The sequence below is a fragment of the Cynocephalus volans genome, chromosome 10 (assembly GCF_027409185.1).
Source record: "Cynocephalus volans isolate mCynVol1 chromosome 10, mCynVol1.pri, whole genome shotgun sequence".
Lineage (NCBI taxonomy): Eukaryota > Metazoa > Chordata > Mammalia > Dermoptera > Cynocephalidae > Cynocephalus > Cynocephalus volans.
In genome coordinates this window covers 103,441,196-103,456,724 of record NC_084469.1, presented here as the reverse complement: position 1 = coordinate 103,456,724, position 15,529 = coordinate 103,441,196, and the positions used below count along the sequence as shown (strand labels likewise).

The following is a 15,529-nucleotide window of genomic DNA, read 5'->3' as shown; positions in this document are numbered from 1 at the left end:
ATAGATTTATAGATTTTTATATGAAAATGTACGTATATATCTATATGTCTATATTTTATATACATCTATAACACAGATACATATATATAGATGATTATACTTAAATATGTCTTAACATAGGCTGGTTGGTTAGCTCAGTTGGTTAGAGCGTGGCCTTGTAACACCAAGAAAAGGGTTCAGTTTCCCTGTACCAGTCAGTCGCCAAATATTATATATAGATTTACATTATACCTTTATATTATATTATCTGTGTTAGAGATGTATAAAATATAGACATATATTTTGTTAAGTGGGAAAAAAGCCAGGAGAGCTGGCTGGTTAGTTTAACTGGTTAGAGTGCGGTGTTACACCACCAAGATCAAGGGTTCGGATCCCCATACTGGCCAGCCACAACAACAACAAAAAAAGCCTGGTGCCGAAGAGTTCAGTGTAATCCTATTTTCATAAGAAACAAAATCTTATCAGTGTGTCTACATAGGAAATTATGGCAACAGAGCTTATTTTTTATTTGCTTCAGGGTTGTTAGATTTTCTTCTATGAATCCTTTATTCTTGAACTTTTTAGAAAGAAAAAGAAAAAATATTCCGGAAGGCCAGTCAATGCATACCTCTGGCTTTAGCCCTAATTGCGGCAACCCTATAATCTCGCAAATGGGTTTGGTTGGCTTTGGTCATTCTAACCCAGGGAAGACAAGGCCAGAGACCTAGGAATTCCCTTGAACATTTCACGCAACCTTGAACCCAATCTTGAACCTGGGCTGAGGGTTCTGTGGGGCCAGGGGCTCCGGGACCCAGTTTGAGAACCACCTTCCTAGAGATCTTGATACAATTTTGTTGCACTTCATTACCGTTCATTCATAAACTGTCCTGAACCTCCAGATGAGTGCATTTTCTCTGCCCTAGTATCTTTTTTTTTTGCTGGCTGGTTCAGGGATCAAACCCTGGAGCTTGGTGTTATCAGCACCCAGCTCTAGTCAACAGAGCTAGCCAGCCAGCCACTGCCCTTGAATATATGGAGCAAAATTAAACTAACATTTGGTTGCTTTCCCTTATAAAAAGTGACTTTTTGAAAAGATCATTCTTTTTTATGTATATGCATCTGCGTATTTATTTGAATTCTCAAATATGCATGGACAGAAGGAGACATCTGATTTGGCATTTCTGGTACAAAGATCCATGGAAGAAAAATCTGCCCCTTTATCCATTTCTACTTCGATGGTTCACCCAGCACATTAGTGTAGATTCCCTGAGCAGCAGTGTATAAAGAGTTAGACAGACAGTCTGGGTTTAAATGGCCTTTCAAGGCCGAGCCTGTGGCGCACTCGGGAGAGTGCGGCGCTGGGAGCGCGGCGATGCTCCCACCGCGGGTTCGGATCCTATATAGGAATGGCCGGTGCACTCACTGGCTGAGTACCGGTCACGAAAAAGACAGAAAAAAAAAAAAAAAAAAAAAATGGCCTTTCAAGTCATTTAACTAGAATGACTTGGGAACTGACTTAATCCTTCTGGGCATCAGTTTCCTCATCTGTAAAATGGGGGAGGATAGCAGTCCCTATCTCCTAGAGGGTGTTGGAGGATTAAAGAACAACAAAAAAGGAGCCCCACCCAGATACTAATAAAATAAGCATCAGCTTTTAAGCTGATGCAGATTTTAAGCAGACACACAGGTGATATATCCATCTAGTGGAACTCAACTCAGCAATAAGAAAGGACAATCGTTTGATATACACACTAATCTCCAAAACATAATGTTGTTTACGGCTTTTTTTGCTAAAGAGTACATACTATGATTGCTTCTATGTGAAGTTCTAGGACAGGCAAAACGAAACTATAATGATAGAAATCAGATTAGTGATTGCCTCTGGTGCGTGTGAGGGTGTGATTCTACTGGAAAGGGTCCCAAGGGAACTTTCCGGGAGGTTATAAATATTCTACAAGAGTACTTCAAAAAGTTAATTAAGAGATGCGTGTTATCTCTCAATTCTATTTTTCCACCAACTTTTCAAAGTACCCTCCTATATGCTAAGGGAAGATGGTTACATGAATGCAGACACTTATGAAACTCACTGAACTGTCACTTAATATCTGTCCATTACAGTATATCAATGCCACCTCATTAAAAAAAAACAAACTCTGGGTCTTCTAAGTTCAAGTCCAATGCACCTGCTAGAGGTTAGGAAAGTGGTCAGGTGACATTAGAAGAGGTATGTATGGAGGGACAGAATGAGGATAGAAGTGGTAAAGCTGGAAAAAATTATATATATATAAAGAGTATTTAGAAGGATCAACAGAACTTGGTCCAAGGTGGCCGCAGTTGGGAGCCCAGGCAACAAGGAGAATGGGTAGAAAATAAGGAGGGAAGTGAGAAGCGAAGGAGTTGAGCTTTGGAACTTGCAGTGGCCACAGAGACTGGTAATCCTGTTGTCTAAACCCTGATCTGTGCAGAAAGTCTCCCTGGGAGGTGCTTGGCTGGAATCTTCCACACCCCACTGACTCACAGCTGAATTCCAATTGTGCTGGAAGGAGGAAGTGAGTCACTTATCCCTTGCTGACACACTGGGTGGGCAAAAGGCAACTGGGATTCCAGGACTCTCACTATAAATAAAACGGGAAGTTCAGGCAAGGGGCACTGGCAATAAAGATATTGGAGGAGGAGCTTCAGTCACCCCACCAAGTGACCTCAGCTTTGGTGATCACTGATCCATTGCATAAAGGGCCATCTTACAAACAAAATGTTTCACCACAAAGACTGGAAATAATAATAATACTGAAGGCCCTTTAAAGAGATAAAGGACAACAAATTCACGTCACCCTCTCTGGACATCAAGCCTTCCCCTGGCTGTAATTCTCTATTTGCTAGCCACAGGTATCTCAAGACCGCTCCAAAAGGAAGACCCCACCTCTACTATTTCTGTCCCAACAGATGACCCAACAGCTGGCCAGCCCTCTAGACAATGTGTAAAAAGTAGAATTTACTGCTACAGCAGCAGCCTGCAAAATAAGCCCCCAGTGGCCTGGACAGTGCGGGCAGGGCTCAGGAACAGGAGTACCAAGTGCCGGTGCGTCAGTGGGTGTCCCCACAGCATGGCCCTTTCTGAGCAAGGGGACAGAACTGTTTCAAACACCACAGCCCAAGAAACAGTACATCTTCTTTGTGCTTTTCTTAAGCAATGTTTGGGTTTTCCACACTAGTTTATTTGAACTTCAGCAAAAGCAAACCAGAGCACCAGGTTCCCATATCTCCTCATGCTGCGGATGCCCAAAATGACACAAACACTGTGCCCCTCTATTTTTCTTTTTTTTTGGGTGGCTGGCCAGTATGGGGATCTGAATCCTTGACCTTGGTATTATAACACTGTGCTCTAACCAGCTGAGCTCAGGAGCCAGCCCTGCACTTAACCCCTCTCAAAAAAAATCTCTAAAAAAACCCCCTCCAATCTCTCATGTCACGGGTGACAAGTCAGGAACTAGGTAATTGAAACAGAAAAGGAGAATACACATTTCTGCTTTTTGCCCAGCACACAAATGAGGTGGTAAATGCTTTCAATGTTTTCTTTCCCATGCTACTGAAAATCATCGTTGTACAGGGAAATCAAAACTGTAGCTAGAATCATTTCCCTGAAAAAAGAAAAACCCCTGGCTGAAGTGAACAGACTCAGCCGGAAATGAATGAGAAATCAATGGATCAGTGCCATACCCAAAACGGGGGCTTATTTTTCCCCAGGCATTATCTTGATGGTAAATTTTGTTGTCAGCTCCTTTTGGGAGGGGCAGCCTGTCTCTGTCACTATTCACCACTGGTGAGTTCCAGAGTCTATTAGCAACAAGTTGCCATTCGTTTGACAGCTAGGCAGAGCATGGATGCTATTAATGTACTTAACCAGAATGAAAAGGGGACATGGAAAGGCCCATCAAAGCACCCAGCAACAGAAGCATCTAGAATTGGATCTTATCCGGGGAGGAACCCTACAGATAAGAGCAGGAATCGCCTAGAAAGACAGACCAAGGAACATAATTCCGCTAAAGCTTTTTGAGTCTCAAGAAAGCACACCCTATCTTTTATCCGTGGTCTCCTGGAAGAAAAGTTTGTAAAATCCCCCTGGGACTTGCTGCTAAAGCCAACACAACTCTCAGAAAGACGGCTCTACTTTCTCTGAAGTTGACTGAGTCCCTGACCTCTTTAACACACCAAACAAGACTATTAGCTGATTTTGATCTGGCTAAGTACAGGCGCACAGTGTAGATTCCGTTCCTAAAGGAAACAGATTAAGAAATTCTCCTCTCGAAATGCCCTCAAGCAAGCCAGTGCAGCCAGGGCGGCTATAAACACACATCATCCAGCTCTGGGAAGTCTGGGAAAGACATCAGGGCTCAGAGCCTCCACACATCAGATCCTCAGCCATCCAGGGAGAGAGGACACTAAAGTGAGCTACATGGCCTTGCTCAGGATCTCACTAGCAACATTTTCTTTTTTCTTTTTAAGATGACCAGTAAGGGGATCTTAACCCTTGGCTTGGTGTTGTCAGCACCGCACTCTCCCGAGTGAGCCACGGGCCAGCCCCCGCAACATTTTCTCTTAAGGAAGGAGTTGATCAGCCGGTGAAATACAAGTTAATCCACTGCCTCTTCACCAAGCCATGCTTGCTATGCTTTATACAACTGGGTGGCCGAAATACTGCAAGGATAATCATCCCTGCTATTTTGCTGCACCCTCCTAGTGGAAACTGATGTGTCAGTGTGGATTCCCAGCGATTCAAAGCTCTCCCTCCACTCAGAGTCAACGCCCTGCCAATAAAAAAAAGAAAGAAAGAAAAGAAAGAAAGAAAAAAGCTTCTTGCAATCCTGTTATCAGGCAATCCCAATCCTTATATAGGCTGCGCTGGTTCTAAGTAGGAAAAGGGCCATTTAACTACTGTCCCCGGGCGGAGCTGACTGCCTCTCCGCAGTTAATTTAAAGCCACTTAAGAAACCAGTAACTCAAGATCATGCACCAACTAGCCTCCTGTCTAAGTCTAAATTCGGATCTACCCTCCCCCCCAAAAAACCAAAAGTCGCCATGTGGGAAACTCAACCGAATCCATTTAGGGCCTCCGAACAAAGGCCACCCTGAGGGTCGGTCTAGGTATCGCCCTCCGGGACCCTGCCTCGCCCCGGCTGAAGGTCTCGGCCACGGACCAAGGCGGGGCAGGAGAGTTTCCAAGGCAACGACTCAGCTTCGAAAGGAACCGAGGCCTTGAGGGTGGCCTGGGGCACGTCTGTGAACTTGACCAGGGCGGGCGGAGCTAGGGCGGCCCCGAGGACGAGGTGGGGATGACGGAGGTCTCACCGAGGGCGCCTGGGCGAGAATGACCAGAAGCGGCTCGGGAGCCCGGGACTGAAGCGAAACCTTCCGTGGAGCCGCCTCACCCAGAAACCGCCGCGAGGCGATTTCCGCCCTAGCCCCGCCCCTCTCGGCGCGCGCCTCTGCTTCTGCCACCTCCCATTGGGTGAGGGGAGTGGCTCGAACCTCGCGTGTTCGGACTGCGCCCAATGGGAGCTGGGGGCGGGGCGGAGGGGGCGGGGCGCTGTAGCCTTCGGCAAGGCGCGTGCGGACCAGCCGGGTCTCCAGTCGCCTTCCCCCCTAGAAAACTGGTTGGCGGGGAGGGGGGGGCCCCCTCCTTTTAGGACCGGAGGTCCCCGTACCCCACTCTGAGAAAGACGTGGAGGCCCCGAGGGGGGGAGCCTCGCCTCGTTTCCCCTGATCCCCCCAGACTCCCCCAAACCCTTGCGCCCGCCTCAGCACCCCCTCCAACCGTACTTCTCCCCCAAGTTTCCCCGGACGGAGTGATTATTTTTTCGCTCTCCTCCCCCAAATAACCAAGGGACTCCCGGAGTTCGGGGGCTCCCTCTCACCCCGCGGAGGCTCCTGGAGCAAGCCTTACCTGCAGCTCCTGCTGCGATGAGGAGCAGGGCGGTGGCCCAGCGCAGCCCCCCTTCCGCGGGTCGCATGATCGCAGCCTCTGCCCGCAACGTCCTGCCCCGGACCACGGCACTCTGTGTCCCCACAGAACACCCGGCCTTCGCGTGGCCAGGCGGCGACTGCACTAAAGGCCAGAGTCATTTGCAGCATTTCAATGTGAGGTTTCTAGCAGGGGGAGGAGTTTGCAGTGGGGTGATTTTCAAATGTCTTCACCTCACAGGGAGAGGAGGAGTTTCGAACGGCTGATGTGACATTGGCTTTTTTAACCCGTGAAACCCTGATTCTGATTCCAGTCCCAAAGCAGATCCGGAGCAGGCAACTTGGGTTGTTGTATTTTAGTCGCCGGTGAAGAGCTGACCCCCCAAAACTGGAAAGGCGTCTCCTGGAAGAACCCCCTGGAATTTCTTAACGTTTAACTGCTACGTTTGTCATTCCTGCCTAAAGAAGTAACAACCGTCCTTTCAAATTCTCTAATAGCCTAATGATCTCCTCTCTGCCTCAAAAGGAAAAACTAGAAATATTGGAAAACCACCCCCCTTCTATATTTACTTTTTCCTTTCTAGGAATTGCATGTAGATTTTTTCAGCTTAGTTTAGCTGTATATTGTTTTTAGATGATTATTCTAAATTGCCTTATAAACAGTAATCAATGAAGAATTTAAATAAAATCTTCATGAAATACAGCCAAAGAAAGTATTTTGTTTTGTGGGATCCAGCACTTGGAGGAATTACGAGGAAAAACATCTCAAAAATCAGTTGACCCAGTACCTGGAGTCTGGACATAAATATTGGTTTATCCTTTTAGGAAAAGGAGCTTTACTAACAGAAGGGTGGCTTCTCCCTGGAGCAAAATCAAAACAAACCTACTTCTGCAGCTCAGCCTGGTTGCCTAAATGGAGGAGTGATGGAGAGAAACTTCTAAGAATCAAGGAGTCTCTTTTGGGTTTTTTGGGGTTACCTACTTACCTGAACACAAAGGGTCTGGCAATTTGGGAGGGTTCCCCAGGAAAGAGCTGGAGTTCTCTGGGGTATTGCAAACTGACTCTATCGGAGAGTGCTAACCTCTCAGCAGCATTATTGAGAAACCCATGAAAGGAGGTAGAGAGGGGATAATTGAGCCCTCAGAAAATTGGAGCTGGCTGGTTAGCTCAGTTGGTTGGAGCTCAGCCTTGTAACGGCAGGGTCTAGGGTTTGGATCCCCATAACAAAAAAAAAAAAAAAAGAAAAGAAAAGAAAAGAAAAATTGTATGTAGAAATAAAAATGGCGATTAATCCAGAGGAGGAAATTTATAAGCAGAGTGCTTGGCAGTGAAGAGCCCAGCTTCAGAGTTGGACCTCAAGCAAGTAAATTAGCTTTCCCAACCTGTAAAGGGGAGATAATGATACTTCCTCTATTGTCAGATTCAGTTTCAGGGTCAGGACTGGCCAGTTAGCTCAGTTGGTTAGAGCATGGGGTGTTATAACACCAAGGTCAAGGCTTCAGATCTCCTTACCAGCCAAATGTCAGGGTCAAATGAGATAATTATCAATCACCTGGGAAAGTTTACAAGGATAGGCAAGTACTAGGAGTTGTCCCCATTAAATTCCATTCCTTATCCCATTTGCTACATTAAAAAGAAGTCAGTTAGGGGTTGGCTGATTAGCTCAGTTGGTTAGAGCATGCTGCTGATGACACCAAGGTCCAGGGTTCAATGCCTGTAACAGACAGCTGCTTCCTAAAAAAGATAGATTATAATCACTGGGTTTGATTTCCCTTTAGAAAAATTAGGAGACACAAGCTCAGTTTGTGTTGTGAGTCCAGCTCTCTTTATCCTCCTGGTGATGGCCCTTCCTTCCCAACAGGCCTAGAAAGAGTTACCAGGAAGGGACTCTTCCCAGAAGGGACTTAGCTTAAATTTTATTCAGAGCTAGAGGTCGGGGCAGGCCTGGAAAAGGGCCACAAAAGCTCTGAACACCACATTTCCTGAGAGCCAAGGCCCAGCCAAAGTTTCCAGGACAGCTTTCCCCAGACCTCTGACCTGCCTGTGGAAATCTCCAGGCCTCACTGTCCCTGAGCTCATGGACATGGTCACATATTACACTAAGGATAGAATCACGGTGTTTAATTTTTCTACTTCTATTTATTACAGCTTCTATTTCCTCTTCTGTAACTAACGCATAGGGTTCTTTTTTGCTTTGTTTTACCTTTTTCTTTTTTTTTGTATTGTTGTATTTGCGCATTAATTCTTATGAGGATTAAGTAGGTAAATGTATATGAAGTGATTGGAGTCATCCTTGACCCACACCCCCTGCCCCCCAGCAGCTGGCCGGTAAAGGGGAATCCGAATCCTTGACCTTGGTGTTATATAACACCATGCTCTAACCAACCAAGCTATCCCACCAGCTTGTTTTTTTTTTTTTAATCTCTTTAAGGAAAACCTGCCTTTTCCAGCCTTCTTCCTCCTAGACACTCAGTAAATAACCCTTCCATGATATCCTTTTTATTTGAAAGTTCCTGGGCTGGCTGGTTGGTTCAGCTGGTTAGAGTGCAGCCTTGTAATGCCAAGGTCAAGGGTCTGGATTCCCATATCAGCCAGCTGCCAAAAAAAAAAGCTAGTGGGCTTGCGGAGTCATCTAATACAACCCGGGGTAGGTGTTTTCCTCCTTCTAATAGACAGCCAGCCTGCCTCCTCCTGGTTTCCACCTCTCTAATTCACCAGGAGGCTCAGAACAGAGTAGGTCTCTGCCCAGGCCAGCCTGGCCTTTTGGTAGAGGTGACCACTGCCAGCTGGGCTGTCTGGCCTTTGGCCCAAAAGTCAGCAAAGAAGGGATGACTAACCGCAGAGGCCTCTGGATACAATCAGGGACCTGACTTGGGTTAGTTGCCATTAATTATCTCCACAAAATGCCCGTAAGCCATGTGAGGGCAGACACCATGGCTTGTATTACCAGCGCCTGCCCACAATAAGGGTTAAATTAAAAAGTGAAAATAAAGGGAACTTATGGTTGGTGTGGCTGCAACCACATCAGAGATGTGCTGTTTCTCAATTTCACCGTCACTAGGATTTTGATAATTAGGAACTCAAATTTTGCTGGTCCTTCCTTTCCAACACCAGACTCAAAAGCAAGCCTATATTGAGAACACAGAGACCTGAGTTGGTGACCTTGCCGCAAGGACTCCAGGAGCGAGAACGGGGCAGGGTTTGTCTATAAACATGGACCTAATAAAATTGTTTTCTTTTGTTGTTGTTGTTGTCAGCTGGTTAGTACAGGGATGGAACCCTGGACCTTGATGTTATCAGCACCACACTCTAACCAACTGAGCTAACCAGCCAGCCCAAAACTGATTTCTTAATTTATTTTTTGAATTGTATAGAAATGCAACTTTTTGTGTGTATGTATTGATTTTGTATCCTGCAACTTTGTTGAATTCATTTATTAATTTTAAGAGTATTTTGGTGGTGTCTTTAGTATTTTCTACATATAAATGTGTCCAGAGAATGCAGAGGCTATTTCTAATATGAGAAGTGGGAATGGTTAGAGCATGGTGCTGATAACACCAGTGTCAAGGGTTCAGATCCCCATGCCGGCCAGCTGCCAGAAAGAAAAAATAAAAATAAAGAGAAGTCGGAGACTACTAGATAAAAAGTGCATTTAATTTTTTTTTTTTTTGTCGTTTTTTCGTGACCGGCACTCAGCCAGTGAGTGCACCGGTCAGTCCTATATAGGATCCGAACCCGCGGCGGGAGCGTCGCCGCGCTGCCAGCGCAGCACTCTACCAAGTGCGCCACGGGCTCAGCCCTAAATTTATTTTGAAAAGGTGAAACATTCCCATGGTTCAAAAGTAAAAAGAATTCTTCCTGAGTTCAAGAACAAGACAAGGATGCCTACTTTTGTCCTTTCTATTCAAAACAGCATTGGAAGTTCTAGCTAGAGCAATTAGGTGAGAAAAAGAAACAAAGGATATACAAATTGGAAAGGAAGAAGTAAAATGATCTCTGTTCACAGATGACATGATCTTATATGTAGAAAACCCTAAAGATGCCACAAAAAAAAAAAAAAAAAACTAATAAATGAATTCAGCAAAGTTGTAGGATACAAACTCAATACACACAAAAAACCAGTTTAAGAATAAATGTAACCACGAAGGTGAAAGACTTATACAGTGAAAACTACAAAATACTGCTGAGAGAAATTAAAGAAGATATAAATACATGGAAAAACATCCCATGTTCACAGATTGGAAGATATAACATTGTAAGATGTCAATACTGTCTAATGCAAGTTACAGATTTAATGTAACCCCTATCAAAATCCCAATGACTTCTTTGCATAAATAGAAAAAATTATTCTAAAAATCACATGAAATCTAAAGGGACCCCAAATAGCCAAAACAATCTTGGAAAAAAAGAACAAACTTAGAGGTCTCACACTTTCTGATTTCACTTTTTTTTTTTTTTTTCCGGTGGCTGGCTGGTATGGGAATCTGAACTCTTGATATCTGATTTCAAAAGTTACTACAGGGCCAGCCCATGGCTCACTCAGGACAGTGTGGTGCTGAGAACACCAAGGCCCCGGGTTCGGATCCTATATAGGGATGGCTGGATGGCTCACTGGTTGAGCGTGGTGCTGACAACACCAAGCCGAGGATTGAGATCCCCTTACCGGTCATCTTTTAAAAAAAAAAAAAGTTACTACAAAGCTACAATAATCAAACAGGATTCTACTGGCATAAAGGTAGACATATACACCAATGGACTAGAATAGAAAGCCCAGAAATAAACCTCACATATATGGCCAAATTATCTTTGACAAAGCTGGTAAGACCATTCAATGGAGTCTTTTCAACAAACGATGCTGGGAAAATTTGGATATCCACATTCAGCAAAACGAAGCTGAACCCTTACCTCACACCATATACCAAAATTAACTCAACATGGATCAAAAACCTAAATGTAAGAGCTCAAACTACAAAACTCTTAGAAAAAAAAAACAGGAGAAAAGCCTCATGACATTGGAATTGGCAATGATTTCTTCAATATGACGCCAAAAGCACGGGAAGTAAGAGAAAAATTAGATAAGTTGGATGTCAATGAAATTAAAAACTTTTCTGCATCAAAGGACACTATTGTTGGGGCCAAGAGAAGACATCCCCTTCAATCCCCTGAAGGTTCTCTGAAAAATCATCCGATAAACACAGATTAATGTGAAGAATAGGCACAACAAAATTTCTTTTTTTTTTTTTTTTTAAAAGATGACCGGTAAGGGGATCTTAACCCTTGACTTGGTGTTGTCAGCACCACGCTCCCCCAGTGAGCCAACCGGCCATCCCTATATGGGGATCCGAACCCGTGGCCTTGGTGTTATCAGCACCGCACTCTCCCGAGTGAGCCACGGGCTGGCCCCAACAAAATTTTTAATATCATAGTTTTATGTGATACGGGAGCCTTCAGAATGAAGACCCAAAGATACAGGAAAAATTGTCCATATTTATGCTTAGGTTCTATGAAGCAGGCGTAGCTGTGTAGAAATGTGATTGGGCAAAAAAAGTGTGATCTAATGCTCATAGACTGAGTGGGGAAACCAGCAAGGCCTCTCTGTTCAGATTCTTCTTTGTTTCTCTGTGTAGCATTCATTCCTCCAGGGTATGGGGCAGGACCCTTTCTGGAATGGGGGTCTTATGACCTATAATCAGACAAGGTAGGTTAGAGAATTTCTTTCTGGCCAGCTCCTACACAGAGAGGTAGGGGAGGAGATTATAGTGTATCTATGACCCACCTTGGGGAGAGGGATTCTAGTTTCTATAGCTGGTCTCAGGGGAGAATGAGACTGAGAGACAGGAGGGCAGGAGAATGTATGAGGCTGCTTCTGAAGGCTTCACTTTGGGATATTGCTTTCTGGGCCCCAACACTAGCAACAGAGTGTAAATACAACCGATGGAATGGGAGAAAATATTTGCAAATCATATATTTGATAAGGGATCAATATCCAGAATATATAAAGAACTTTTTCAACTGAACAACAAAAAAAAACTTGATCAAAAACGGGCAAAGAACTTGAACAGACATTTCGCCAAAGTAGATATATGTACAGTAAGCACATGAAAAGATGCTTCACATCACTAATCATTAGGGAAATGCAAGTCAAAACCACAACAAAATACTGCTTTACACCTATTAGGAAGAGTATTATCAAAAACCAGAAAACAGCAGTTAAAGGCAAGGATGTGGAGAAACTGGAACCCTTGTTCACTGTGGATGGGAATATAAAATGATGCAGCTGCTATCAAAAACAGTTTGGCTGTTTCCCAAAAAAACTAAAAACAGAGTTACCATATAACCCAGCAACTCCACTTCTGGTTAAGCAAGGACTTAAAAGAGATATTTACACACTAATGTGCATTGCAGCATGATTCGCAACAGCCAAAATGTGCAAATAACCCAAGTGTCCATCAACAGATGAACGGATAAACAAAATGTGGTCGATCTATACAATGAAATATTATTCAGCCTAAAGAAAAATCCTGACACATGCTACACCATGGATGTCCCTTGAGAACATTATGTTAAGTGAAATAAGCCAGTCACAAAGACAAATGTTATTTGATTCCATTTATATTATTAGGTCCTAAAATAGGCACATTCATAGTCAGGAAGTAGAATAGTGCTATGGGAAGGAGGAAGGGGAGTTGGGAACAGAGTGTCAATTTGGGGAGTTCTGGAGATGGATGTTGGTGATAATTGCACAATGTGAATATACTTTATGCCACTGAACTTGAAAATAGTTAATATGGGGCTGGCTGGTTAGCTCAGTTGGTTAGAGCACGGTGTTGATAACACCAAGGTCAAGGGTTCAGATCCCTGTTTCAGCCAGCTGCCAAAAAAAAAAAAAAAAAAAAAGGTTACTATGGTAAATTTTATTTAAAAAAGCATTTTCAAAAAAAGTAAAAAGGTTTTGGTGATGGGGAGCAATAATCAGCCACAATGTATATCGACAAAATAAAATTAAAAAAAAAAAAAAGTAAAAAGGTCAAAAGGTGGACATAGTAAAAATCCACTTTGTACTGGCCAGCTGCCAGAAGAAAAAAGAGAGAAGCATAACAAATTTATCTACGGTAAGTTGCAGACCCAAAGAAACAGGGCAATCTGGAGAGGCATGATTGGACAAAAGGGGGTCTGATCTAATGGTAATAAACTGGAGATGTCACAAGGCCTATTCCTTCAGGTTTTCCTCTGTGTCCCTGTGTCTTCAGCAATAAAGACAGTTTTTTCCCTTCCAGGTATGTTCCACTGTTGGAATGAGAGTCTACGGCCCGATTCAGGAGGGGACAAAGAGGCCAGGTAATTCTTTCCAGTTTTTATGGTCTATTTCAGGAGAGAGCGGTTCCGGTTTCTGATCTTTCCTCCAATGCTTCAGTGCCGTATTTTGGGGTACTACGTCCCAGGCCCCACCCTAAGTACAAACCTGTACACAGCAAGATAGAAAAGATTCACAATAAGGCCAGCCCGTGGCTCACTTGGGAGAGCGTGGTGCTGACACCACCAAGTCAAGGGTTAAGATCCCCTTACTGGTCATCTTTTAAAAAAAAAAAGGAAAAGATTCACAGTGCCCTTCATGCCACTGGAATGACTTTTGATTGGGGAAAGGAAAGGTGGCCTCTCTGAGGATGTGGACATTGGAGCAAAGACCTGGATGATAAAAAGGCACTGGCTGAGGGAACGGTGTTGTGAGCACAGGGAAGAGAAGATGCAAGTTCCCAGAGGTGGGAATGAGGTGGGAAATTTCTAGCAGAAGAAGGGAAGCCAGTAAGGCTGGGGTGGAGTGACTTGGAGGAGGCAAGGACAAGCTGGTGACAAAGTAGAGCAGGCAGGGCCTTGTTGCCTACAGGGAGAACTTTGGCTTCTATCTACCCTGTGTGAGGTGGGAGCCATGGAGTGTTGCTGAGCAGAGGAGACACATGCCTTGACTCAGGTGCTCACAGGCACCCCCAGTGGCTGTCATGGGAACAGACTGTGAGGGAGCAAGGGTGGGAGGTGGGAGCCCAGGGAAGGGGCGATTGTGCTGGTCTAGAGGGGAGATGAGAGTGCTGGACTCGGGCGGGCCATGGAGGTAAGGAATGGTCGGGTTCTGGTTATATTTTGGCTGAGACGCCATGGAGCTTCCAAAGGTCAGGATGAGGCTTTTGTTTCCCAGCAGTCTACCCTTGGCCTACAAAGGCCTGGGCTGCAAGGCCTCCCAGGCAGGGCCAGTTCATACATGCAAGAGAGAAAAAGATCTTTCCTCACCCGTGGCTAGGTTCCAGGTTGCGGCTTTTATCTCCCTAGCAGCAGTGGCTGGGAATAGGCTCTACGTATCTGCGTTTTGGGTGACTGCTAAAGAGCCAAGGCTGAGAGAAAGACGTGGGCAGGAAGGAAGATGGGCCAGAGTCCAGGACTGCAGTCCCGTTAAGACTGGGAGCCAAGTATCTGAGTGGCAAGTGGTTGCAACCTTGGGAATCACATAGCCCTGTGGCCTGGTCTGGAGGCAATTGGGAGAGGATGTTTTTCACTGTGTCCTCCTAGAATGTTGGACATTTTTTGTGTATGATTTGTGTGATTAAGGAGAAAAAGAACAGTTCCTGTACGAACCAGCTGCTAAAAAAAAAAAAAAAAGTAAATAAGCCAAACACAAAAAGACAAATACTGTATAATTCCACTTACAGGAGATCCCTAGAGTCGTCAGATCTGTAGAAACAGAAAGTAGAATGGGGGGGGTGCCAGGGGCTGGGGAGGGGGATGGGGAGTGAGTGTTTAATGGGGACAGAGTGTCAGTTTGGGGAGATGAGAAAGTTCTGGAGACAGATGGTGACAATGGGTGCATAATCATGTGAATGTGCTTACTATTACTAAATTGTACACGTAAAAGGGTTAAGATGGTAAATTTTATGTTTTGTGTATTTTGCCACAATTAGAAAGAAAAGAGAGGGGAGGAGGGAGGGAGGAAGAGAAAGAAAGCAAGAAAGCTTACCAGCTAGCCAAACAAACAAACAAAAAAAGATAAAGAAAGAGAAAGGAAGGATGGAAAAAAGGAAGGAAGGAAGGAAGGAAGGAAGGAAGGAAGGAAAGGGGGGAAAAACAGAGAGAAAGCAAGACAGAAAGAGAAGAGAAAGAAGCCTTTGTTAGAAGCTTCTTCAAGCCTCCCGGTCGACCTTGGCCTCCGCAGCAGCTTCTCCGTCAGTGATGACGAGCCACGGCTATCAAGGCTCAATGTCAAGGGCATCACAGCCTCACTCATCTCTTTCCAGAGGACTTTACCCTGCTGCCAGGACCCCACAGAACGGGAGAAAAACTCGTCAGAAGCTCCTGCTGGGGACCCTGTCCTCCTGTATCTACTCTTCTCATTCTGCATCTTAGGATGCAGGGCGATCCCGCTGCCCCATCTGGAATCTGAGCTCTGTCCTCCGTGGTAGAATTAACTGGAACTCGTGGTCTTAGGTCAGGGAACAGACGTCATCCCTGTCTCCAGGTGTGATGGACAAGGCTAGCTGCCTGCAACCAGAACACTCTCCTGTTCTTCCTTTTTTTTTAAAAAAGATGACTGGTAAGGGGATTTTA

The 15,529-nt window shown here is 44.8% G+C and overlaps 1 protein-coding gene across 1 annotated transcript in view; it reads right to left on the bottom strand.

The window, feature by feature from the left end:
* The window catches only part of LDLR (low density lipoprotein receptor), a 31,964-nt gene extending 25,872 nt beyond the window's left edge, over nucleotides 1-6,092 (bottom strand). Inside the window, exon 1 of the mRNA XM_063110237.1 lies at nucleotides 5,921-6,092. Coding sequence (XP_062966307.1) covers nucleotides 5,921-5,987 — 67 coding nt within the window. The 5' untranslated portion in view covers nucleotides 5,988-6,092. The remainder of the gene's footprint in view (nucleotides 1-5,920) is intronic.
* Nucleotides 6,093-15,529: the final 9,437 nt, after the last annotated feature.